General features: G+C 50.8%; 1 protein-coding gene and 1 long non-coding RNA gene across 2 annotated transcripts in view; both read left to right on the forward strand.

Moving 5' to 3' along the window:
* The window catches only part of LOC103581432 (aryl hydrocarbon receptor nuclear translocator 2-like), a 24,275-nt gene extending 3,167 nt beyond the window's left edge, over positions 1-21,108 (forward strand). Inside the window, exons 4-8 of the mRNA XM_008563263.1 lie at positions 4,441-4,540; positions 7,387-7,525; positions 8,189-8,354; positions 18,617-18,753; positions 20,624-21,108. Of these exons, the coding sequence (XP_008561485.1) occupies positions 4,441-4,540; positions 7,387-7,525; positions 8,189-8,354; positions 18,617-18,753; positions 20,624-20,722 (641 nt within the window). The 3' untranslated portion in view covers positions 20,723-21,108. The remainder of the gene's footprint in view (positions 1-4,440; positions 4,541-7,386; positions 7,526-8,188; positions 8,355-18,616; positions 18,754-20,623) is intronic.
* A 59-nt stretch (positions 21,109-21,167) lies between these two features.
* Positions 21,168-23,015, forward strand: LOC103581431. The gene is made up of 2 exons (XR_549668.1): positions 21,168-21,969; positions 22,799-23,015. It is a non-coding gene; the product is annotated as an uncharacterized LOC103581431 (long non-coding RNA).
* The last annotated feature ends 882 nt before the right edge of the window (positions 23,016-23,897 follow it).

The raw sequence follows: 23,897 nt of genomic DNA on the forward strand, positions 1-23,897 counted from the left end.
GGGCCGGCCCCCAAAAATATGCACTTTAAAAAAAAATTTAAATGATCCACTGTCCCACCACCTGATTATAACCATTTTTAACTTGTTAAATGATGTCCTTTCTGTCTTTTTCTACACATATTTATTCTTTTTATACGTAGAATTCAGCTCCTACTGTTTGGCAGCTTACTTTTTTCACATGACAGTTTTTTATAAATATATTTCCAGGTCATTAAACAGTCTAAGTCATATTGGTCACTTGCAGAGTTCCATCACGTGGATGATCTGTAATCCGCTCGGCTTACCCTTCGTGGCTGTTTTTAGGCCGTCTACCTTTGTCAGTACTGCTGTTAGAGAAGACAGTGCAGTTGTAATTTTAGGTGTCCCGTGGAGCTCACTTGTCGAGCTGCCTCCTTCTACCATTCACTTAATTACTCCTGAGATTAGCAAAATATAAAATTTGCAAAGGTCTTTGTCTACTAAAAATCAGGGGGAAAAAAAAAAGGATTCCATTTCCATGCGGTCAAGGAAGTCTGCAAGATACAGTATAGTTGGGATCAATTGAAGGGAGAAACCAGTTGCCTCATGAAAAGGAAACAGGCAGAACCGTAACTGTCGGGGAACCCCAGTACCAGCCCACTAGGACTACCAGGCTGAAGACGGGGAAGATGGGCAGGCCTGCGGGCAGTGGGAAGGGAGCACATCTCAGCCTTCTTGATGCCAGCACATTGCTGGAATATCAAAGCCTCAGTTCCCACTTGGCTGAGGACCGAATACTCAGAAAGCGAGGAGGGTGCTGGAGCCACCCCCCGCTGAGGGCAGTAGGTGCCGGCACAGCACTGTGTCCGGTTGCCAACACCCAGCAGAACACAGACCCCTTAGCACAACAGAGACACTTCCTGCTGGTGGTTGCCATGGCTGTGCAGACGCATATCCTGCTTACATCAGTGTTTCCTCGACTTTTACAGAGAAAGGTCACTTCACCTGGCATGAGGAGACCAGCACATCTAGAAGGTTTTTCTTCTCTCACATAGCCTGAAATATTGACCAGAGACCCACCGCACCCCTGAGAAATCCATTTGAACTTTTACTATTATACAAATGCAGACACTTTCCCATAAAGATGACAAAACAGGGAAAAAAACCAAAAAACAAAAAACTGACAGACAAGAAAAAAGAAGAGGGAAAAAGGTCAAGTGGGAGGAATCAGAACAAATGTCTTTCTTTGGAAATGAGTTTTTATAACGAAAAGAGGAAGTTCAGAAAATCTCCAGTCTCTCTTGTCTCGGTGATCCCAGAGGACATCATTGCATTTCTGAGAGCAAATTATTTGAGGTGGGGGAAGTAGAGCATTTAACATAGTCAGTACAAAGCAGACTAATGTTGCAGAAATCCAAGTCATTGAATTGGAAAGAAACGTGAATTTTCTCAAAATGCAAAACTTAGGTCTTCCAACTGAAACAATTCGATGAAGACTAGACAGAAAAGTTTTAAAGAAACTCACAGTTGACATGGCTTGTTGTATTTACTTTTTAAAATTTGAACAATTAAGGGAAAATCCTGCAAATGTCCAAGAGAAAAAAATTACCTTATCTACAAAGAGAAATCTTGAGTTAGACATCTCCAAAATACTAAATGCCAGAAGTCTAGCAACAGAGGGAGGGGAAATAACTAGAAAATGTGGAAGGAAAATATGTGACCCCAAAGTTTCTCACCAGCCAAGCTGCTGTCATATATGGGAAACAACAGAAAAATGTTCTCAGACATGCACTGTCGTCCTATACTTTCTGAAAAAAATTACTTGCAAAAGATTGCACTTGTTTGTGAGATGAATCAAAATATAGAACACAAGAATGGAAGTGATAGGTTGGAAAAGCAATGGTGATAAAAAATGAAACTGGTCATACCTAGAATGAGTGTAAAGATTATTATAAAATACAAAAGCTCTAAACAATAAAGAAAAACTAGAATCTAAAATCTCAAATTAATTCAGCAAAGACCCAGACATATTTTGAGCTAGGGGTAGAAAATAGAAATTTCTCATCAGTATATACTATTTTATTTCTGACATTTATAGAGAAATATAGCTTCGAGTACGTTTAAACATAACCACTAATGGGAGGAAAAAAGAGAGAGAGAAAGGAAGGAAGTCTTACTCCCAAATCACTTCCAAGGAAATGAAAGAAAATTTTTGGCAAATCACAAAATACTCAGAAGAAAAATAAAGTGAGGTGGCAAGAAAGTATGAATATCACGAGTAATAAAATAAGTTGACTCCCAATCAATAACCGCTGAATAATGTGCTGCCAGAATATGCTGTCACCAGAACAAAACAAAATGAACTATTTAACCTGAAATTGTGCATGGTGAAGTTGGGGGCTCTCTGCAAACCCGAGGCGGAAAGTACAGTTGACAGTGTCTCCAAACAGAAGAATTCAGTGCGTGCAGTGGCAGAGATGCATATTTTATACAGATAGAAAACGTAACCTAAAGCGAAGGTACAAATGTCATGGACATTGAAACCTGTGAAAACCAAAATAATTAGAAACACAAGAAGATGCTGATAAAGCCAAATTGTAGTGAAGATCTCAGTACACCTTTCTTCATCTTTAATAAATCAAGTAGATCGAGATAATAAAATAAAATGGAGAAAGATATAAAGACTGAAAATAGAATCAAAGATCTTTTTTATATATGTATATATATATATATACCCTACAAATTTCCTAAAGCAGTTAGAAAAAAAAATGTTTCTTATTTACCCAAACCATGAAAACAACACATGAGGGGAAAAAAATGGCTTGCATTGCATTTAGAGCCAAGAGAAGTGCCTAAGCCTACCTTATTTCTGCAAATTTTAGCCTCATATCTTCCCCATTCCAGTCTTTATTCCCAAGATTCAAGGCCTTATGATTGGGTTAGAAACACACCCCCCAAGAGCCTGAGCTGTTTCCATTCTTTAAGGATTTCCCACGATCCCACAGCTGTCACCGCAGCAAAAGAAAGTAGACCAAGGTGACTGTTCCTTCTTACGAAAATGTCACGGAGGTGGTTTACATGCATGGGAGATTCGGCACATGGTCCCTGCCGTCTGCTCTCTCAGTCCCAAGCCCTTGAGCCTGAACATCCGTCACTGCTCACATCCACTCCGATGGGGGGACCTACCTCTCTGCCCACCCCTTCCCCATCAGCAAGCCAGAGATGGGTGCAGACGTGGGGTCTGTCTAGGCACAAGATAATTGCTGTGTATCTAACATTTATTTCCTTCATTCCAGCATCTTGTTGCAAGCGGGGATGTCAGGGATTGTGGGAATGGGACATGTAGACATTTTGAGATTCTGGGGAAGTGAGAGGGCACATCAGAGAGCCCCAGGCACCCAGTGATGAAAGGGACAGAGCACTGTGGTGTCACAGTCCTGCTGCCTGCAGTCTGTGGCCATTCACGTTCCCACTCCTGCCTCTCAAAACACCGCAGAAAGTACTGTCTTCCCCTGGGAGAGCTAAGCATCCCAGCTGGGACTCAAGCCCACTTCAGCAGCCTCCTTCTGAGGGCGAGACGGCTGAGCTCAGTCTTCCACTCACCATTCTGTGGTGGCAGAAAAGTGTCAGTGACTACACATCCTAGCCAGGCCTGAGTGTTTTCAGTTGCATGAGGCTCAAAGAAACCCTTGAGGAAGGTCAAGGAGCACAGGTTCAGGGCTGCCTCTGGTTGGTCAATCTGTGGCTAGTGCAGTGCTTGCTGGGGGAGGGCAGAGTGTGGACGGAGGTCTGGGGCAGTGGGCAGAGCAGTGGGCTTGGATTCAAGCCCTGGGTCCTCCTTGCTGGCTCGTGACCTTGGACAAGCCCCGCCTCAGTTTTCTCATCTGTAACAAATGATAGCAAACGTTTAGATGCTGCTTGCTCCATTACCAGGCACTTTATTCCCATTAACTCAATGAATTTCCACCACAGTCCTGTGAGGAGCCCTCTTCCAGTTGGAGACACTGAGGCAGGGGAAGCTTAAATAACAGGTCCAAGGTCACACTTCTGATAAATAGGGTGGAGCTGGGGCTCAAGGCCAGGGAGCCGAGGGTCTGAGTCTGTCCTGTTCCCCTGCCGCTGCACTTCCTCACCCTGAGACGAGGACCTATTGTACATACCCACCCCAGGGGGTTGGGAGGATTGGACAAAGTGGCGCCTGAGGAAGAACTCTCATTAGTTCTTTTCATCTTCCCACCTCTCAGAAAGGGCCTTGCCTTTAGGTGGCTGTGGCCTAGCCCAGGAGTCAGAGAACAACTGCCCAGTGCTCCTTCATCCTGGGGGGCCCAGGAGAGATGAGGTGCAGAGGTGAGGGCTGCCCCGTGAGTGCCCTCCTGCTCTCCCATCCTACCCCGGCACCTGTTCTCGGGGCAGCCCTCCCCCCCCCCCCGGTTCTGCAGGGCAGGGAACACTCCCATGTGATTCCTGCCCTGGTTTTCCTAGCGGAGAAGAAGATGATGAGCTCAGCCTCTGCAGCAGGGAGCCAGCAGATCTACCCTCAAGGAAGCCCATTCCCCGCCGGACACTCGGGGAAGGCCTTCAGGTAGGTGCTGGGAGGGCGGCGAGGGGGCGGGAAGATGCTTCCTCTCCAAGGAAGTTCTGGATCTGTGAGCTCGGCTCTGGGTGCTGCAAACTTTAGTTACGGGTTACCGTCCCGCATGACTTGGGCCGTGCTGAGGATTCTGGCTCGGTTCTGCTCCGCAAGCCCTTTCTGGGTTGCCATGGATGCTCGGTGTCAGTTACTCGTTCTCAAATATGAAAGGCACCAGCCGTTGTGTTCTGCAGCAGAACAGGAGAAGGGAGTAAGGTGGTCTCTAGCCACGACCCAGGTGGGGTGGAGCTGGGGACAGCTGACAAGGCAGCAGGAAGTACTCTGCCCCCTGGTTCCCAGAGACCACTGCTAAATCCAAGGAAGAAGGGACTCAGCCCATCATTTCTGGGCCTCAGCCTAAAGGGCCCCTGGAGGGTCAGGCAGGGTGTCCACCCTTCCCAAGGCTTGGTTCTTAGCACCAGGGCATCTTGTGGATCGTTGAGGAAGTCCCGACAGTGTCACTGGAGGCAAGGCCTGGCTCCAGCTTCTGCTGGGGAAACAGGAGGATGAACTGAGGAGAATGGCCAGAGGAGAGACAGCAGTGCTCTAGGAGGGTGTGCAGGCACTCGTGTGTGCCCACTAAATGCCCCAGGCTCACCAGGAGAAGCATCCCAGACCTGGGCGCAGGTCTTCCTACAGTCTGGCCTCTGGCAAACTTGGCCAGAACCTACACAGAGCTTCCAGGTGCAGGCAGAGACCAGGACTGGACAGGCATGGCTGGCTACCCCGAGAGACGGCCCTGTCATAGGACTGCCCTGGCCACGAGGGTCTGAGGAGTTCAAGAGCGAGGGGCAGCCCAAGGTGGTGCGACCAGAGAAGGTCTGATGACTCCTCAGCTAATCCTGGAAGCCAAAGTCAGGTTTTGCCTCCTGAGGAAGTGATGGGGCGCACGGGCATGTGGCATGTGCTGAGCAAAGCCTGGGAGGAGGAGTGACTGGGGAGGCTTCACGATGGGAGAAATGGAGGACGAGACTACAGGGCCTGGGGGGCTGTGCTCAGGAGTTTGGATGTGATTATTGATGGCATTCAGGAGAAGAGCAGCTTGAGGCAATGGAGTTTAGAGAAAGTTTGGGGTGTCAGTGGGGTGTGGGGCGGAGTGCAGGAGTGAGGCTGTAGACGGGTGCTTAGGACAGAAGGTCCAGCTCAAGGTGCTGGGTCTGGGCAAGGCTATTGTCATAGAAACAAAAGAATGGGGTGCCTTGGAGGGCAGTGATGGAGAGGGAAAAGCAGGCAGAAGCCAGCTGGCTGTGTGCTTAGGAGGCCCAGGAGCACCAACCACCTATGTGGAGCCCGGCATAGCAAAGACATTTGCTAAATACTAGTCTATGAAATGAGTGGATGGATGAATGAATTAAAGGATGCCGCTGAAGGCGAAAGCCTGCTGAGTGGGTAGAATTTCCTGTAAATCTAAAGGGCCTGAGCTGGTTTGGGATGGGGAAGGAGTGGAATGGTGTTCTCTAGTGCCAGACACAGTCATAGGTACCCCTGATCCTCTAGCAATCCACCTTTACCCAGAGTCCTTCCACGATGGCCCAACCAGCCTTGGCCCCAGCCTGTCCATACCAAGACAGGCAGCTGTAGCCCAGAGGCCCCTGGGGAGAGTGGAACACAAGGGCCAGCACTTTGTTCCGGCAATGCTACAGCCGGCCCTCATCAGTCTGTCACAGGAGGCCACCACAGAGAACAAGGATCAGAAAATGTCCTCTCAGTCATACATTCATGAGGAAGGAGGATGAGAAAGGAGCCCTTAAGTGATGAATTGATTTTAGGAAGATGGAAATAATGTTTCCCTTCACATAAGCAGCTGAACTTGTTTTATGTTGGCCAATGCAAGAATGTCTCTGACAGTCTTGGTTTCTACCCATTCTAAGAGGGATCGGATAGTACAGAAAAACTATTAGATAATACAATTAGTAAAACTGTACCCAGTCTTCCCCACTGGTCTATAGCCTGCCTTTCTTTCAAATCCCAGCTGAAAATCCACCTCCACTCTGGGATTAGCCCCATTCCACTCGACTGGATTCATTCAGAGCCACCCACACTCTGTCCTGCATGCTGAGCTAGTCCCAGGGAGGCAGAAGGAAGGGCCCGAAACAAAATGAAAGTTGCCCCCAACCTTGCAATCTTTAATGAGTTAATTGAATAATCAGCACAGCTGGGAAAATCTCCTGGAAGAAGTGGCTAGCAGCAGACAGGACATGCCTAGGAGCGAAGACAGGGTCTGAGATTGAGCCTTGGAACGACATGCAGAGAGCCCCAGCACAGTGTGATGCACACGGCAGGTGCCCAGTAAAGACGAATTGAGTTAAATGGATGATAAACCGAAGGTGGACTAGGTAAGCATTGTTGTGCTCTGGATAGCAGGAGTGGGCCCCATCCCAGGGGGTTTCCACTGATAGGCTTTTCTTTCTGTTTAAATAAGTGACAGCCTGCAGCCTATTTCCTGAATTCTTAAACCTTGATAGGTGCCCCAAAGGAAGAAAATAACCAGAGCACAAAGGAGTACTAAGAAGCTTCTCTTTGTGGGAAGCAAATCATCCGTGAGAGCAGAGGATGCACCGGGGTGGGATTAGGGCTGCGGAGAGGGGAGCTCTGCCAGACCCTGGGGAGACTGAGGCGGGGAGATAAGAGATGAGACAGGCGGGACTGCTCAGCAGTGGCGGAGGAAGCCCTGGGAGATGAGGGAGATCGAGGGGCTCCAAGGCTCACAGGAGAGAGAGCTCAGGAAGGCAGCCCCGGGCAGAGCCCACGTGGTGGGAGGACACTTCCTCAGGACGGTGCCTTTTCTTCTCTTCTAGCTCTTCAGTGGTCCATGTGCCTGGAGTGAACGATATTCAGTCCTCCTCTTCAACAGGCCAGAACATGTCCCAAATCTCCCGACAGCTGAACCAGAGTCAGGTGGCATGGACAGGGAGTCGTCCACCCTTCCCAGGACAGGTATGGGCATGGGTGAGGGTTTTGCCCCAGTGTCCACAGTGGCAGAGCACCCCAGGATGTGCTTTCTTTGGATCCCAGTTCTGAGGGTGGGTCAGGGCCCTTACTTGGAGCCGACCACCCCAACAGCAGCTGGCTACTCAGAAGCACCGGCCACCCCAAGGGCACTTGGAGAGCCAGGTCCCCAACAATTGCATTTCTGCAGCCCTTTCCCCTCCAGCCTTGCCCTGGGGGAGCTAGCAGGAAGGGGTCAGCCACGCAGAGACACCATCAGGAACGAGCTCCTTACTACTCAACCTCTGGTTGCTCCTGTGCCAGGGGTGCGTGAAAACACACAATTGTGATGTACCCAGCTCCCGTGTACTGGCTGTGAGCATGGGTGTGATTGGGCTGAGGGAGTTCTTGGGATTTGTAATGCCAAGGCCTCCATAACTGGAAGCCAGAGGGCCCAGATCAGTGTGGCCCTGGGGTAAATTCATCCAAACCTGCCCTAAAGATCCAGGGTCTGAGTCCTGCAGTTCTTGGGTCCCGCACATTGAGCCAAGAGGGCCATGGGGAGTCTCTGTCAACCCAGAGCGGGCACTGCCACTGCCCGCTGCACCTGGGACGTCAAGGCAGAGGCCTGCTGGTGATGTTTGCCATCTCTGTGCTTTGTCCTGATTGTAGCAAATCCCATCTCAGTCCAGCAAGACTCAGTCATCTCCCTTTGGGATTGGAACGAGCCACACCTACCCGGCAGACCCCTCTTCCTACAGTCCTCTCTCCAGCCCGGCTACATCCTCACCAAGTGGGAATGCCTACTCCAGTCTCGCCAACAGGACTCCAGGGTTCGGTAGGTGGGGAATGAGGGAAGAATTCCTGGGAGAGCCAGCAAAAATGCTTTCTGAACATCCTGAATTCAGGGGGCTGAGCCCAAAGCTCTCAGAATTCCAGGACAAGGTCTGGAGGTGTCCCAGCGCCTATCCTCTCTCTGACTGTGCAGAGGCCTGTGGTGTTCCTAACAAACTAGGTGCTTAGACCCTGGCTTTGCAATTTGGCTTTATCATTTTCACGGCACTGGGACTGTGTTCCTGTGCTCCATGTGACCTGAATGCTTTTTTAACCCTTTATGGCCCTTGGTGAGGACTTCCAGGTCCCCCAAGTCAGAAACCCTATAGTCTTGTTTCAAGGCACTGGGACTGTGTTCCTGTGCTCCATGTGACCTGAATGCTTTTTTAACCTTTTATGGCCCTTGGTGAGGACTTCCAGGTCCCCCAAGTCAGAAACCCTATAGTCTTGTTTCAAAAAACTAGAGAACAGTGATAGGGTTGACCAATCGTGTAAATAACACTGTAAAGTTTTCTCTCTCTGTTGTAGTTTTATGAGAGGGATCCTTTCTCGTGTAAGGACATGTTTCTCAGCTTTGTTATCAAAACCTCAGGCCATAAAGGGTTAAGTCACTGCCCCTGCTGGTGGGTTTTCTCTCTCTGTTGTAGTTTTATGAGAGGGATCCTTTCTCGTGTAAGGACATCTTTCTCAGCTTTGTTATCAAAACCTCAGGCCATAAAGGGTTAAGTCACTGCCCCTGCTGGTGCATTTCTCAGGAGCCCTTGCCAGTTCCTCACTCTCCATGTGTCCATGTCTTTAATGAGTCCCCTCAGCATATCTCCCAGGGACAGAGTTCCATTTCACATCAGAAAGGGCTAATAAGGGACCCGTGGTCCTGGAAAGAAGCCCTGGCTGGTGCTCGTTTTCTCCTGGTGCTCGTTTTCTCCCGGTGCTGTCACAGGTGACATCCAACACTGCGACCCACAGGCCTTTCCTCTGCAAAATCGATCATTCTCAGATGAGCATGATACTGAGCCCCCAAATACCAGTTCACACTGGGCAAGTGAAAAGCTCCCATATAAGCTGCTTGTCCATCAGCCTATGAAAGATGCCACACAGTGTCCCCAGCCCGTAGCACGCAGTTTCCGGCTGCACCCACCCCTCCACCTGCAGCGCTAACAGCAGTACTTGTGACCTGCTCAGCCTGAGACCTTGGGGCACAGCCTTTTCTGACCTCTTCTTTGTCCCTCCCCCTTAGAGTCAGCTGTCCCCCCAGCATTCGTTTCCTTTATTTACACCATGTTCTCATGTTCAGCCTTCAATATCCTTGCCGTATTATTCAATGAAACCAAGTCTAGAGGCACAGTCCCCTATTTCAGGAAGAAGCCCTGGGGCGGCCGCTTTCACATCAGCCAGGCACTCAACTTAGTAACCACCCTGAGGTCGGAGTCTCTGATTCCCAGGAGAGCACCCACCTCCCTGTGTGAGGACATTCTCTCCACCTGGTTTCCTCACCTGGGCATGGAGAGCCCCTTTGAGTCCTCCTGGAGGTGGTCTTTTGCAGACTCAAGGCAGCGTAGACAAATCGCTTCGTGGAAGCAGGAGGGGAGGGGTCACCTGTAACTGACTTATTCTTAATCAACAAGCCTTCACGAGTGACAGGCCCTGTGCAAGTGCCCTGGGAACAACAGGGAGAAAACTCAGTCCCAACCCAGAGAAGGGCACAGCCTAGAGACTGAGGCAGGGGACACAGACAGGTAAAGGAAGACGGGAAATACAGTTCTACAGGTGCTGCAACCCAAGGTCTGCATGGACGCCCTGGTGGCTGAAGGCCAGGGCGGTTGTTATGTCTAACAGGGTCAGGAGAGGCTTCAGAGGAGAGCTAACACACGCCCCTGGTAAGGCCTTGGAGCATCTCATTGTCACCATAACAAGACAGGTGGGCCACTCCCCTGACCCAACAGTGCAGTGTCTTTACCTCTGTGCATCTGTCCAGTCTCCACTAAGCAACTGCCAGCTCCTGACGTATAAATGGAGATGGGACACAGGAAGGACAAAGCCCCGGACTGAGGCCACTGCACAGCTCTGATGGCCAAGTACAGAACAGCATCCCACAAATGGGGCTCCAGGCTCAGCAGCCACTTTTACAGTCGCCCCTGTGCTATCTCACACTCAGATTGTAATAGGAATGGTGTTAATAGCAGCTGATCCTTCTGGATGCTTACTACATGCTAAGCATTTCACACACTTCCATTCATTTAGTGCTCACAATAGCCCTAGGAGGGAACTACCATTATTAATCCCGTTTCTCAGACAAATAAGCTGAGGTACAGTGAGGTCAGATGACTTGACCACAGCCTCATAGGTGATAAGTGGTAGAGTCACACCACACCGGTGGCACCAAGAATGGAACCCAGGCAGTGTGTCTGGGATGGCTCCCACCGCTGCGCTGTCCTTACATCATCCTCTAATCTGTTCTCAGGGGACCTTAGAATTAAGCAGGAGCTGGGTGTCCCAGCAGGTGTCTTTTGATTTATATTAAAGAGAAATGGCTTGTATTAGTCCGTTTTGTGTTGCTTATAACAAAATACCCGAAACTGGGTAATTATAAAGAAAAACAACATTTATTGCTAATAGTTTCTGAGGCTGAGAAGTCCAAAGTCCATCTGGTGGTGGCGACTGTGACCCAGGGGATCTCACATTGCAAGATGGTGGAAGCAGAGAGCAGAGAGAGAGACAGAGAGACTCTCCTCTTCTTTTAAAGCCCTCAGAACCCCACCCATGACCACCATTTTTAATCCATTCACTATGGCAGGGTCCTACAATCCAATCACCTCTTCAAGGCTCTCCTCTTCTTTTAAAGCCCTCAGAACCCCACCCATGACCACCATTTTTAATCCTTTCACTACTGCAGGGTCCTACAATCCAATCACCTCTTCAAGGCCCCACCTTTCAATTACCATAATAGGATTTCCCACCCTCTTAACAGTCACGGTGGGGGCTAAGTTTCTAATACATAAAACTTGGGAGTCAGTTCAAGCCTCATTGAGTTTTGGGGGGACATAATTCAGTCTACTACAGGGTTAGACCCCGTCCAATGAGGGCACAGAAGAAACTGTGAAATAGAGAAGTTAAGAACAGAGGTGTCCTGTGGCCTAGCCATCAGTGCCTCCCTCGTTACTTTGACAGGAGCAGTTCGAGTGGGATAGGATGCAGGTGGGCTGCATTTGAAGCCAGACCGTAGTGGAGTGAGGAGGTGATGACGTGGGGTCAAAGCTGGGGAGGAGAGACAGGGAAGGGAGGCTCGGCCTTGGGTGGGGAGGAAGATTGAGGTGCTGGTTTCCAGAACCATCTGTGATGAGGAGGCTGCTGGAAGACGGCTCCCAGGGCAGGCAGAGCTGTTGGAATTCATGTCAGGGTGGAGAACAGTGGCCCGGGGCGCCTAGAGATGGGCTAGCCTTCAGGTAGAACTGAGTCACAGGAAGCAGCCCTCTGGGTGGCATAGAAACTTGTTGAAGAGTGAGTGCCACTTGACCTCATGCACACTGATATTAGACACACTAAGGAGAAGAAAACCACCTGAACCAGGAAAAGAAGCCAATTCCTCTGCTTGCCTTCAGGTAGAACTGAGTCACAGGAAGCAGCCCTCTGGGTGGCATAGAAACTTGTTGAAGAGTGAGTGCCACTTGACCTCATGCGCACTGCTATTAGACACACTAAGGAGAAGAAAACCACCTGAACCAGGAAAAGAAGCCAATTCCTCTGCTATGCCTTGCTTGTCTCTCCAGCGCGGTCTATCGACAAAGCCTAACATTGCACCAGCTTACAAAGGAGAAATGTTCAAAGGGCCCAGTTCTAGTATCACAAAGCAGGGCAAAGAAGGGTGGATTGAGAGCTAAGAGCAATAAATTAATAATTGCCAGAAGTGCCTATGACTTGAATCTCCAAGCTGGTCAGTTTTTCTCTGTCTCAGCTACCACCAGGCATCTGCTAATGGATATTATGATGTGTCTTGGAGAAATTCAGGGAGCCAAACATACAGGTTGCTGAAAGAGAAGTGGCTCAAAGGTGCTGTGGCAAGCCAGGCTTTCACCCCCTGACCTGCTCCAAGTATATACGTATATGGACTACATTACATTATTTTCTTAGCAGCGTGCTTCCAGATATAATGGTTGGTGAGGCACAAACCTGGCCATGGCTTCTTGTTCACCATATGCTTTTCAGCTGAGGATGAGGTAACTAAAGCAATTCACTCATGCATGACACAAGCCACATCAGGTCATATCGGGTCACAACAGATGACACTTACAACTCTGAGGATGAGCATCTTTTATACAGCTCGAGAAACACATTTATAACATATGGCCTTTCCTCAAAAGAGCCATGTCCATCCCAGCCTGCCCTACTCAGCCCAGATTTACTTTGGAGAGGGGAATGGAAAGAATTTGTTATTTTAGAGATAGGAGAGCAGAGGAGAGTCAGCACAGTAAGGTGGGGGACAGGATTTCAATCGTCTGAAATGTTTGCAGACACCATACACCCTCTTAACTCCCCAGCTCCTGCCCCCAAAACTCAGCCCTGTATGTTTTTACCAGCAAATTTTGATGAATTATAGACCTCCTCATTCCTCCTAGTTAGTGTTGAAAAGGTGAGGTCTTAGCCAGAAATCTTGGGAAGTTTGTGATCCTTGCTATGAGGTGCCATTTTCTCTTGCGTAGATGGCATTTGTCAGAGAATGATCTGCCCCTTTGGTGCTCTTTGGTGATTTAATTCAGCAGGGTTTCTCAGCCTCAGCACTGTTGACATTTTGGGCTGAATGATTCTTTGTGGGGAGCTGTCTGTCTATTCTAGGGTGTTTAGCAGTATCCCTGCCTCTACCTACTAGCATTCCTCTCTTCATGATAATGAGAAATGTCTCCAGATGTTACCAGATGTCTCTGGTTGGGGGAGGAGGGGAGGGAAAAATCACCCCTGGTTGAGAACCACTGAGCTAAACCCAACTGCTTGGGACCTCTGAGTAGGACTCAACTGAGCCTTAAATCATACGGCCATTTCAAATCAGCTGAATCTCACAAAGAACAATGTTAGTTAGCATGAGTGAAATGATAGCATTGAGCTTCAACTTAAAAAAAGAGGGAATGTCATTTCTGCCTCTACAATCTAAGAATCCACAAGCTCCTCAAAATTCTGGCCCGTGGTCTAAAAGCCCACTCAGCTGGCCCAGGTGGTAGCAGCGAATAACAATCTATCTGGACATCTGGGCTGGCAGGTGGCCTACACACTGCCAGGGCCGTACCAGTCTAGCCCTTGCTCAAGAAACCAACAGAGCAAAAGAAACACAGCATGGCTAGACCCCAGCTCACGGTTTGTAGCTATATACATGGTTTTGGAACAGTGAGGTAGCACAAGGATGTTGGTAACCAATGGTTTTTTTTTCCAGAAAGAGGCTTGTAGGTACATCTTGGGGAAAAGCCATGTGCAGCCCCTGCTCACCAACTTTCTGCAGCACAGGTCGGTCAGGTTTAGGCTAAGAACCCACAATGCTCAGTCATCCAGGACAGATGACAGTGAAGTTCTTGCTTATTATCTAGTCAGAGAGTCAGAGGTCACTAACACAAAACCTATCAGTAGCGCGGACTGAACTCTTTCCCCCTAACTTACCAATCATGTGGCCAGTGAACTCACCCTTCAGGTCATCACCTTGGATGTGAAGTCCTCTAGGTGGACTCAGGTCTGAGTGAGGTCCCTCTACCATGTCTTCCACGGCTGCCTGTCCTTCCCTTATAAGAGCTCTTAATAATTCTGATTGCCTAATTACTCGTCTGACTTTCTCAATGGGGCTAGGCCAGTCTTGATCACCAGTGCACTGCCGACACACTGCTCACTGTCAGCTACACAGCAGGCATTCAATTTAAACACTGTATGTATCAGATGAATGCACATGGGCTCCAGTGTCGGAAAGACCTAGGTTCAAACCCTGGCTGTGACATTTATATGCTAAATGAATTGGGCTAATTTCTTGACATCTTTGAGCCTCAGTTTTCTTATCTGAAAAATGAGAATAATGGACTGATTTCTTAGAGTCGGAGTGAAGACAAAATGAACTGAAATAATGTATATAAAATACTAGCACGATGCATAGCACATAGTTAGTACACCAGAAATACTAAGTCCTTTTCATTCTTCCTTAACTATTTATGCTGTTTTCAAAACAATCCAGTCAATTGATTTTTTTTTCTATTGCAAACACTTAAGAAGAGTACCTCCCTTCGCAAAAGTCTAAGAATTTTTACTCTGAAATCTTGTATCTGTGGTTCATAGAGTCAAGTACCCCCAGATATGAATTGAGAGCTACTCTTCCTCTAGTCTTCACCCCCTTTAACCTACCCCATCTCTGGTGTCACTGAGTAAGACCGTGAGAGAATGTGCACTTGTTTCATAGCAAGTCAGCTGTACCCAGGAAGCCTCAAACGTGAGTGGAAATAAGAGTTATGGAATGTTCATGTTCTTCCACCTTACTTCCCTTCCTCCCTCCCTCCTTTCCTTACTTTTTTCCTTCCTTCTTCCCTTCGGCAAATACTTGTTGAAGCTTCCTGTATTCCAAGCACTATTCTCAGTAAAGCCTGGGATAGACATAGATCTGATCCTTGGTCTTAAGTTACTCACAGTTTGGGGTAAATCAATATAGTGCAGTGAGCACTGTCATAAAAGATTTGCCAACGACACAGGCAAGCCAAGAGGATAATGACTGAGGGAGCCAGGCACCCAGGCCACATGTGATTAGAGCTCTGACATGAGTGGGATTCTCCAGGCACAGAGAAGGGGAAGGATGCACACAACAGAGAGAACACACATGCAGTAGCACAGAGTTGTAACTGCGTGCGGCATTTGGGGGGACATCCAAATACTGTCATGTGACTAGGGCGAGAGGGGCTAGGATTGCAGAGACATGGAGTGGGACATGAGGCTGGGAAGACAGAAACCAGATCACGAAGGATCTTGGTGCCAACTGTAAGGAACATGGACTTTACCTCATAGACAGTGGTCAACAGTTAAGCACTTTGTAAGCAGTGGACGACAACTTACGAAAAGGGAGACGGAAGTTGAGAGATAGTATTTAGGGGTGTGGGGACTTGGCAGAACCCAGTGACATATCAGACGTGAGGCATGAGCGAGAGGGAAGAGTCAGTGCTCAGGCTTTTCCTCTCCGGACTCTGAGGAGCTGAGATGGTTGCCTTAGGAATGAAGAGTCTGAGGTGTCTTTCACACTACTTAGACCTGTCACCTCGGCACCGATAGATGGATCCAGAGTCTAGGAGGAAGGCCGGGACCGTAACTACCACCAGAAACTTGAGTTTATCATCCCGAGCTCTTCCCGCTCACACCCCTCAGCACAGCCAATAATCGATCAACAAGTCTGGGCATCTCCTTCTCCATAATGCCTCAAATCCACCTACTTCTCTCCAGCTTGCTTCCATTCTTGCAAGGGTAACTGCAGCAGCCTCATCCCGAGGGGCCTCCTTCCCTCCCCTCTTGTCTGCCCCATTCCTTTCTCCATTAGTCTCTTTCCCCGTTGTCCACTCACCCACTGACAGGATGACCTTCCTAAATGTTCACATCTGTGTGCACCGCACCCCTGCTTAAGAACTTTCAGTGGTGCTCTGTGGCCCTGGACATCAGCCGCACTCCAGGTGTGGAATCTGAGCCCTGGTTTACCCTCCAGCCTCTTCTCTTACCTCTTGCCTGGTCATACTCTTCCTCGTTCCTACTGAGCCACCTGTAGATGCCTGGAGGGACCAAGCCCTCTCTCATCGTCACGCCTTTGAAGAGACTGATCCTTCCGTCTGGAATTCTTTTCAACCCCACCTCCAAGCCCTTCTGCTGGTTAACTCCTAATTCCCCTTCTGTTCTCAGCTGAGATCTCTGAAAAGCCCTTCCTAGTCACCGTGGCTGACTTTGGCATCCCTTCTAAGAGTTTTCACCCTAGCTCTGCTTACCCCGTGTCGCCGCTTTCGACCGAGCAGAACTGCCTGTGCCAGCTCGGTGAGATAGACACCGCCTTGTCTGCCAGTGCATGCCCAGTACCAGCAGGGAGCCGCTCCAGAGCAGGAGTTCAGGGAATATTTGCCAAGTGAATAAGTAAATGAGTCAGTTCATGGGAGCAGAAAGGGTTGCTCCCATCCTGCCTGTTGTTGAGAGGGAAGGCTCAGACCCTGGCTGTCAGCGTATGTTAAGGGACAGAGATGTAAGCAAGACCAGAGGGTATCTGATGAGGGGCAGCATTAGAGGTCATAGAACCAAAATCAAATGCAGCCCTGGAAGTCTACAAAACAACCTCAGAAAGAGAGTGGTCAAGAGAGTTGTACACCCAAGAGAGACTGAGAGGAGCGGGAACTCTTCGAATGCCCACTGGGGCAGGCTTGGCAACACAGACTTGGCCGTAGAGTAATTGCACAGGCTGCGGAGGGAACGGAAAGGGAGAAGATGCTGCGTGCGTGGGTGGCTTTAGAAGCTGGGCAGCACAGGGAAGCAGAGGTAGCCAGGTGGCTGGAGGTCAGGGAGGGTTGAGGGCATTGATTCATGATGGGCAGCAGCCAGCAGGAGGTCACTGTTGGAGTAGCGTCCTGGCACAAACTGCATGGCAGTCCTCTCCCTGAACACACGAGGACATTCCCACAGCCTGCCACGCCCTTCCTTTGGCAGGGGCGGCCATGTCTGTCCATCTTCCCACCGAGCAAGGGCAGGCCAGTTTGTGCTCAGCCTCTGCACAGGTGCCTGTCAGGTGGGACTCCCTCACGGCGCCCGCTGGTGCTGCTGCTCCTTGAATTTGGCCACAGTTTGTGAACCAGGTCTGTCCTCTACTCTCAGTCAATTCTAGGTTTTTTAGATTTTCCAAATCAGGCCAGTGGATGCTATTCTGTGAAAGAGAATCCTTGGAGTCTGATGTGAGAGTACTAAGAAAAGGCATTTCAGATCGTCAGATGTGCGTTTTTTACAGGAAAATCCCATGTGCACAGATTTAAAATTGTACCCTGCTTTGATGGTATAGAATTCTTTGCCAACTCTTGTTACCATGCAGAGTTTGGAAAGCACCAATGGTGTGGCATTAAGGGGACCTGATGTGTTTTATTTTATTAAATCAGCCCTTTATGTCTCAGGCAGTATGGGCGGGTAGTGAGAGAGAGAGGGTGTTTGAGAGATTCTTCTCCCGTTCTCACTTCACCTCAGATTAACCCAGCGCCCAGATTTGGGGGAGTGGAGGGGCGGGAGTCGGAGGTTTGCCTGTGGTCACATGGCTGCTCGGAAAAGCAAGATGGGACAAGATGGGGCCTGTCCTGCCACCCAGAGCTTGACAGAGAGCCCATTGTCTCGAAAATGTTATTGAATGGCTTGAGATGAGAAAAAAGTTTCTAAGGTTTTTAATGTGCCTGAAAATATCCTATTTAAAGATACTTTTTTCTTAAGAACTCTCTTTGGTTGAGTCTCAAAAATGTTTTAGACAAAAGTCTGCTCATTGTTCCCATTTTCTGTTTTTCCATCAGGCATTTTTGGTAAACTGTAGACAGAAGCTAAGTGGCTCTCAGATAAACTAATTTGCCAATTCCCAAGAGGGACCTATCTTCTTGTCTGAGCAGTGCCCAAATTCCTTCCCTCTGAGACAAACCGATGTTAAGAAATTCTCGACTAAAGAGCCAGACAGAAAGGGGGGTGGCTTCTGGCCTGCAGAAGGACCTTGTAGGAACGCCATGTGTGGCTTCAGCCGAGCTGCTGGAACAGCAGTGAGTGGGTTGGCGGTGCCCAGGGGAATGCTGAGCCACAGCTCTTCCTCTAGCAGGGCCAGGTGCCTGTAAAGAGTAGCTGGCGGACTAATGGGGAATCTAGGAGCAGCAGGACTGCATCTGCCTTCTCGTGCCGACGAGAGGTCCTCCCTCAGCCTACGCTCTGAGTCCCTCTGACATGCCTCTGTCCCCCGATGCCCCACCGAAGCCTCCCTGAGGAGTCACAAAGAGCATGGAGGGCTCTTAGGCTTAAAGCATCTGGCCACCTGGCGGGTGCATTCCAGCGAGAGCCACCCTCTCCAGCTGAGAACCTGCAGCACTCAGCAGAGGCTCCCCAGCTCTCTTTCAGCCAGAGTGAAAAAGACAGGGACAGCAAACTCGTTCAGCTGGCTCTGGATGGAGTGTGCCTCTCAGAAAAGGGGGGCCCTCTGAGCTGCAGTGGTTCTTAGGTCTCACAGCACCACAGGATGGATTTTAAAGGCAGTGTCCTGTACGTCGGATCTTTCAGCTGAAAGTGGACAAAGTAGCGGGCAGTTCCAGGGGCGGCCCTCGGAAGTCTGGTCGCAGTGGCAAAGCCAGCACCATGGTCAGCAGAGCGGTGAGCAGCACTCCCACCAGCAGCCCGGTCAGACTGAAGTGTTCCAGGTAAATCGAGCGAGCACCGCCTTCTCGTAGGTACCGGCGCCTTCTCTCTGCTTTCTTTCCCCTGCCAGCTCTGCCGCATCTTGCCTGCCAGATAGTGATCGTGAGTTCTGGCCCAGCCTGGGGCTAGAGGGGGTCCAGGAATAGAGGGTCCCGTCCTGCTCCACCAGAAAGCTCAGCAGCACTGGGGAAAGTGAAGGGGCACATAGCCTTTGAACAGAGGCACACGAAAGTTGGAGACTTCCCTGCCCCAAGCTCCAGAGCAACCCAGGAGAGATGCACAAAGCCAAAGGTGCCAGGGAGCTTGGTCCGGTGCAGGGCCCACGGCCTCTCCTGAGAGCTGCTGGCGCCTCGGCCTTCACTGCGTCCTGCTGCCCCACCCACCTCCTCCCCACTACAGCACCCAGGATGGGGAGGACGTCCCCACCCAGGCCCGTGTCCCAGTTCTGGCTGCAGCCTGGCTCAGCTCTCCTCTGCTTGAGTGCAGGCAGATGCCCACTGGCTGAGGATACCTGGGCACCTGGCAACTCTCCGCTGTTTGAAAAGTTCTTGGCCCATCCTTCGTGCCTCAGGCAGACCTGGCCTAACTGTGCAGCTGGAGCGAGCCCCGCCGCAGCCCCAGCCGACAGGGCTCTGCCTACTTTGGATTTCTTTGGCTCCACTTTCAGCCAGAATGTTCCCACTGGAGGGTTCCAAATGGGAGTACGAGCTAACTTCCCCTCCACCCAGAACTCAGCCCATCCCACCAGGTCCTTGTCAAAGAGCCAGACACCCCCTGTCGTGGCCCAGAGCCCTGCCCGAAAAGCAAAGATGGAGTGGGAGGGTTCTGAGACTCTTCGGATGGTGACCCCTCCATTGACCCCACCCACATCCCAAGATTCACTCCCACCAGGTCAAGCAGCATCTTCTCAAAGGCCTAGAATCCAGGTGTCCCTCAGGGCCCAAAGGGGCTGCCTCTTTTTAAATGTGCAGAGGATGCCCCAGGCCCTAGCCGTCTCCGCTGACCTGCAGTGACTGCCTGTCCTTGTTCCCTCTGTAAGGCCCTGGCTGCTGCCCGTCCTCAGGCCTCACGGCCGCCCTACAAGACAAAACTTCCTGGCAGGCATCTCCTTGGTCACAACGCTAGAAAGAATTCTTGGTCAACTAAGTTTATGAAACACTGGTCAAACAAAGTTTTTCAGCTCTCTATTGCAGGAATTATCGTAGCCTCTATTCCACCAGTGAGGACTGTGGATTTCTAGGAGGTAGGCAGTTTGCCTTGTTTCCCAAGCTTATTTGTCCACAGAATTCTTTTCTCACAGAGTATCACGTGGGCCGAGAATTCAACAGAACATACATCGGGAAATTTGCCATGAGAAAGTGAAATATGGCCACTCCTGTTTTCTGGACGGATAGTCTGAGGCCCAGAGAATGTGGAGGACTTGTGAAACCTGAAGTCTGACCATTCAGGGCTGCGGGCCAGCCCTAGTATGCGCGCCGAGGACAGGCACGCAGGTCTGCACACGCACCCTCCCTCCGCCCCGGGCCACCTGCATTTCTGTTGCGTTCTGATCATCTGCTTTGTGTACCGTGCTGGGTTCTCCCCTCCAGTGGGGCTCTTGTCCACCCTGTGTCCTGGCTCAGCTTTAGATAGACAAAGGTTGTGTCCTGTCATTCTTTACCTGCTGGCATGATGGCTCCCAAGGGAGGAGAATTTCCCAGGACCAGGCAGAACCCCCCCTCCCCCACCCACCAGCGGGCTGGGGAGTGTCCCTGGGCTGTCCCATTAAAGAGATGGCTGTGAGGGCGAGTGGCAGGCTGGGCTCCTGGGACGTGCCCAGTGCATGGACAAATAAGCTGACTCCCTGTGGCTTTCTCTTCTTCTCTTTTGCAGGACATGCTGCCCATGCCAGGAGACCCAACCCAGGGGACTGGCAACTATAACATCGAAGACTTTGCCGACCTGGGCATGTTTCCACCATTTTCTGAATAGCTGCGGGCAGAGCAAGGCTCCCGCCATACAGTGCCACCCATGCTGTGACGCTGCCTGTGTGAACGGGTCCCCCTCTGCCCTGCCTGCCCTGCACAGGAGCCCCCACCAGAGGCCATCTCACCCCCCTGTGTCCCCTCGGGCACAGAAGTGCTCAGCTCTCGCCTGCAGCCATGGCTGCCTGGCCACTGACCAGGGGCCCTGGTAGACATGCGGGGATCACTTGTATCTATTGTACTCTACCTGCGTGTGCTCAGGAGGTGAGCCCACTGGGTCCTCAAATTTGGGTGTGAATAATCTTCTAATAGACCATTTACACCTATAAAATTTCAGTTAACGCCCAGAGTGACCAGGAGCACCAGCAGCCTGCCCAGGATGCTGAAGTCAGGTTTCTCCTTGCTTTTCACCTCGGCTGCGTGGTGGGGCTTGGGGGTGGGGGTGGGAAAAGGGGCAAGCAGGACGCGCAGCCTTTGTTCTGTGAGCTGGAGCCGAGGAGCACAGGGACGGAGGTGGCCACCCCCTAGCTCCAAGCGCTGATGTGTCTGTGCATCCATTGTGCTGTGGGACATAAGTGCTTTGTGTAGTGTGACGTGAACGCCCGTCCATGTGGATGTGTCGTGCCTCGTGTCTGTTGTGTGTGGCCAGAGGGAGTGTGTAGAATCCAGAGTGTATAGTGAGCGTGAGAGCCCGGAAGCGCAGCCCCTGTCCCAAGCTCAGAAGCACCCTGATCAGAGGATGCTCTGCCCACCGGGTCTGGGAGCTGGGCTGACACTTCAGCACCAGCTGTAGTCACGGCTGGGGACCGGCTCACTTTAACAGGTCCAAGCCCCCTGGTGCCGATTCAAGCTCCTCCTCTGCGAGGAACCAGTCCCTTCCTCCTGTGGCAGCCCTCATGGGAGCCCTCACCGTTGACTTGCTCAGGTCTGGACAGCCCTGTTCCTGGTCACATGTAGGTGTCTTTCATCCTTGCTCCCCTGGTGAGAGATGGGGCTTAACCGTGCCCAATGCCTGCAGGAAAGCACACCTTGAGGTCTCAGAGGCTGGGTCCTTGTGTGCAGGTGTGAGTGGCAGGCGCAGGATGCCCAGGCTTCCTCGTGTCCTGTGCCACAGTCTGCTCAGTGACTCTGGAGGTGGCTTAGGGGTCATGCGTGGAGATGGATGCTCTGAAACACTTGCCTCCAGGCCTCCTGAGCCTTCTGTCTTCAGCCCAGCTGGAAGGACTGCGGCATCTTGGGAGGGACAGAGTGCAGGTCAGTGGGGCAAAAGACTTGGGTTCTGGTTCTTTCACACACTCACTGGGGCCTTGAATTCTTCGGGTAGTCTCGAGACAGGAGCTGACTTCTGGAAGCTTCTGCCTGGCTGGCCTCTGAGCCCAGGGCCCCTGGCTTGCTGTGACTGCTCAGATCTGAGGAGAAGAATGTAAGACCCCGCCCGTCTTAACGCACCTTCGCCGCCTCCCACACCCTTTGTGCTAGCAAAGGCCCCTCAGCCTCTCTCATTTTCTTCTGTCTGTGACCATCACCCTCACATTACCCACCACCAGCCCACACACTCCCATGCAGGAGAGGCTGCCATGGCCGCCTTGGGGCAGGTGGAGGAGCCCACCCCCCAGGAAAATCCTTGCATCCCTCCCAGAGTCCCCTCCGGCAGCCCCTCACAGGCACTGCTTGGTGGTGCATATGCTCAGAAACCACCTGAGAATCTGCCCACGGATTCTGGAGGGCCAGGGGAGTGCGTTGGTTCTAGGCTGCCTGAGAGCAGAGTGAACCCAGCATGCAGGAAGGCATCAGGGGAGAACCTTCGCTCTGATCCTTTGAAACCTCTGCATTGAACACCAGCCCTGTCTGGAACCCAGGGAGATCTGTGTGCCCAGTGGTGCTGGGAAGCCTCACATCTAACAGCCCAACACTGCTCAGTAGAATGCCTTTAGCCAGTAGCCAGCTTTGTGTGACCCCAGTTCCTAGACTCTAACTTAACCTTGACTTTACAATTTATAGATTGCGTATAGTGATAACTGGGTCTTGAATTTAGATGCATGTGGTGTTTGCTCTAACCTCAGAGGCTGTCTTGCTTCTGCAGAAATGGCAGGTGGTTGAAACTCCACATGTCCCGACAGGACCCTCCTCGAGACAGACCTCCCTCTGCGTGCCCTGTCCCTGGGGTCACCTCTGCCTCCAGCAGCCTTGAGCTTGCCCCAGGCAGTGGGCACCATTATTTCCAAAACAGGCACAAAGATGGCTTTTGGATCAAAGAAGTGTTTCTCAGTGAAATAAAAAGAGACTTTCTGTGACCTTTAGCTCACTAGTTCAGAAGTTTTGGGGTCTTCTGTTTGGTTTTGCTTCCTGTGTTTTGGAAGGAAGTTGGGGGCTTTTCTTAGGTACACACATGAGCTGAACACATTGACCGTGGATCTGCCTAGTATCCAGGTCTGTGTGGGGCCCTCGGGGGACGCAGAAGAAATGGGAGTGGATCCTTGCTCCCAACGACCTTACATCTACTCCTCTCACTTAAATAGGGGTTTAGGACACAGCCAACTCAGTTCTCGGTCCTGGGAAGGAAGGATTCGTGCCTGACTGAAAGCCAGACATAATGGCGGAGCATCATGACTAAACAGGCCCCACCTCCTTCCCTTCCAGCTTTGTCCTGGAGCAGGGCAGGGACTCTGAGTGGAATGTGATTTGCTGGCTTGAGTTCCCTGTCTTTTCTACTGTAACCATAGTGTGGCCAATAAGAGAGACAGGGGAGATAGAGGAAGAGAAAACCAGGACTGGGAGAATCCCGCACGCAAGGGATTCGCTCAGCAAGGATTTTCGAGATACACTGGAGTAAGCATTAAAGCCCTCGAGGGATTAATTATCCTAGTTTGCAAAAGAACCTCCCATGCCAGTTGCGCGCTTCCTAGGAGGCCAGAATGCTCATGGCCCCGTGTCTGCTTGTCCTTCAGCCCATGCCCAGCCAGACGCCTCTCCTGCTGGAGACAGAGGTGAAGCTGGATTAGAAAGGGGAGGGACACTTATGACTTGGCTCTGTGACACTTGCTTGCTCACCCCTCATCTGTACTACTAGACTTTCAACTGGCTTCCTTAGGCTCAGCAAGCAGAGGAGGACCATGCGGTGGCTGCCTGAGCCATTGGCAAGGACACAAATGCAGCCACATCAAGGCTTCACCAGGACTGGG

The sequence above is a fragment of the Galeopterus variegatus genome, unplaced genomic scaffold (assembly GCF_000696425.1).
Source record: "Galeopterus variegatus unplaced genomic scaffold, G_variegatus-3.0.2 Scaffold13035, whole genome shotgun sequence".
Lineage (NCBI taxonomy): Eukaryota > Metazoa > Chordata > Mammalia > Dermoptera > Cynocephalidae > Galeopterus > Galeopterus variegatus.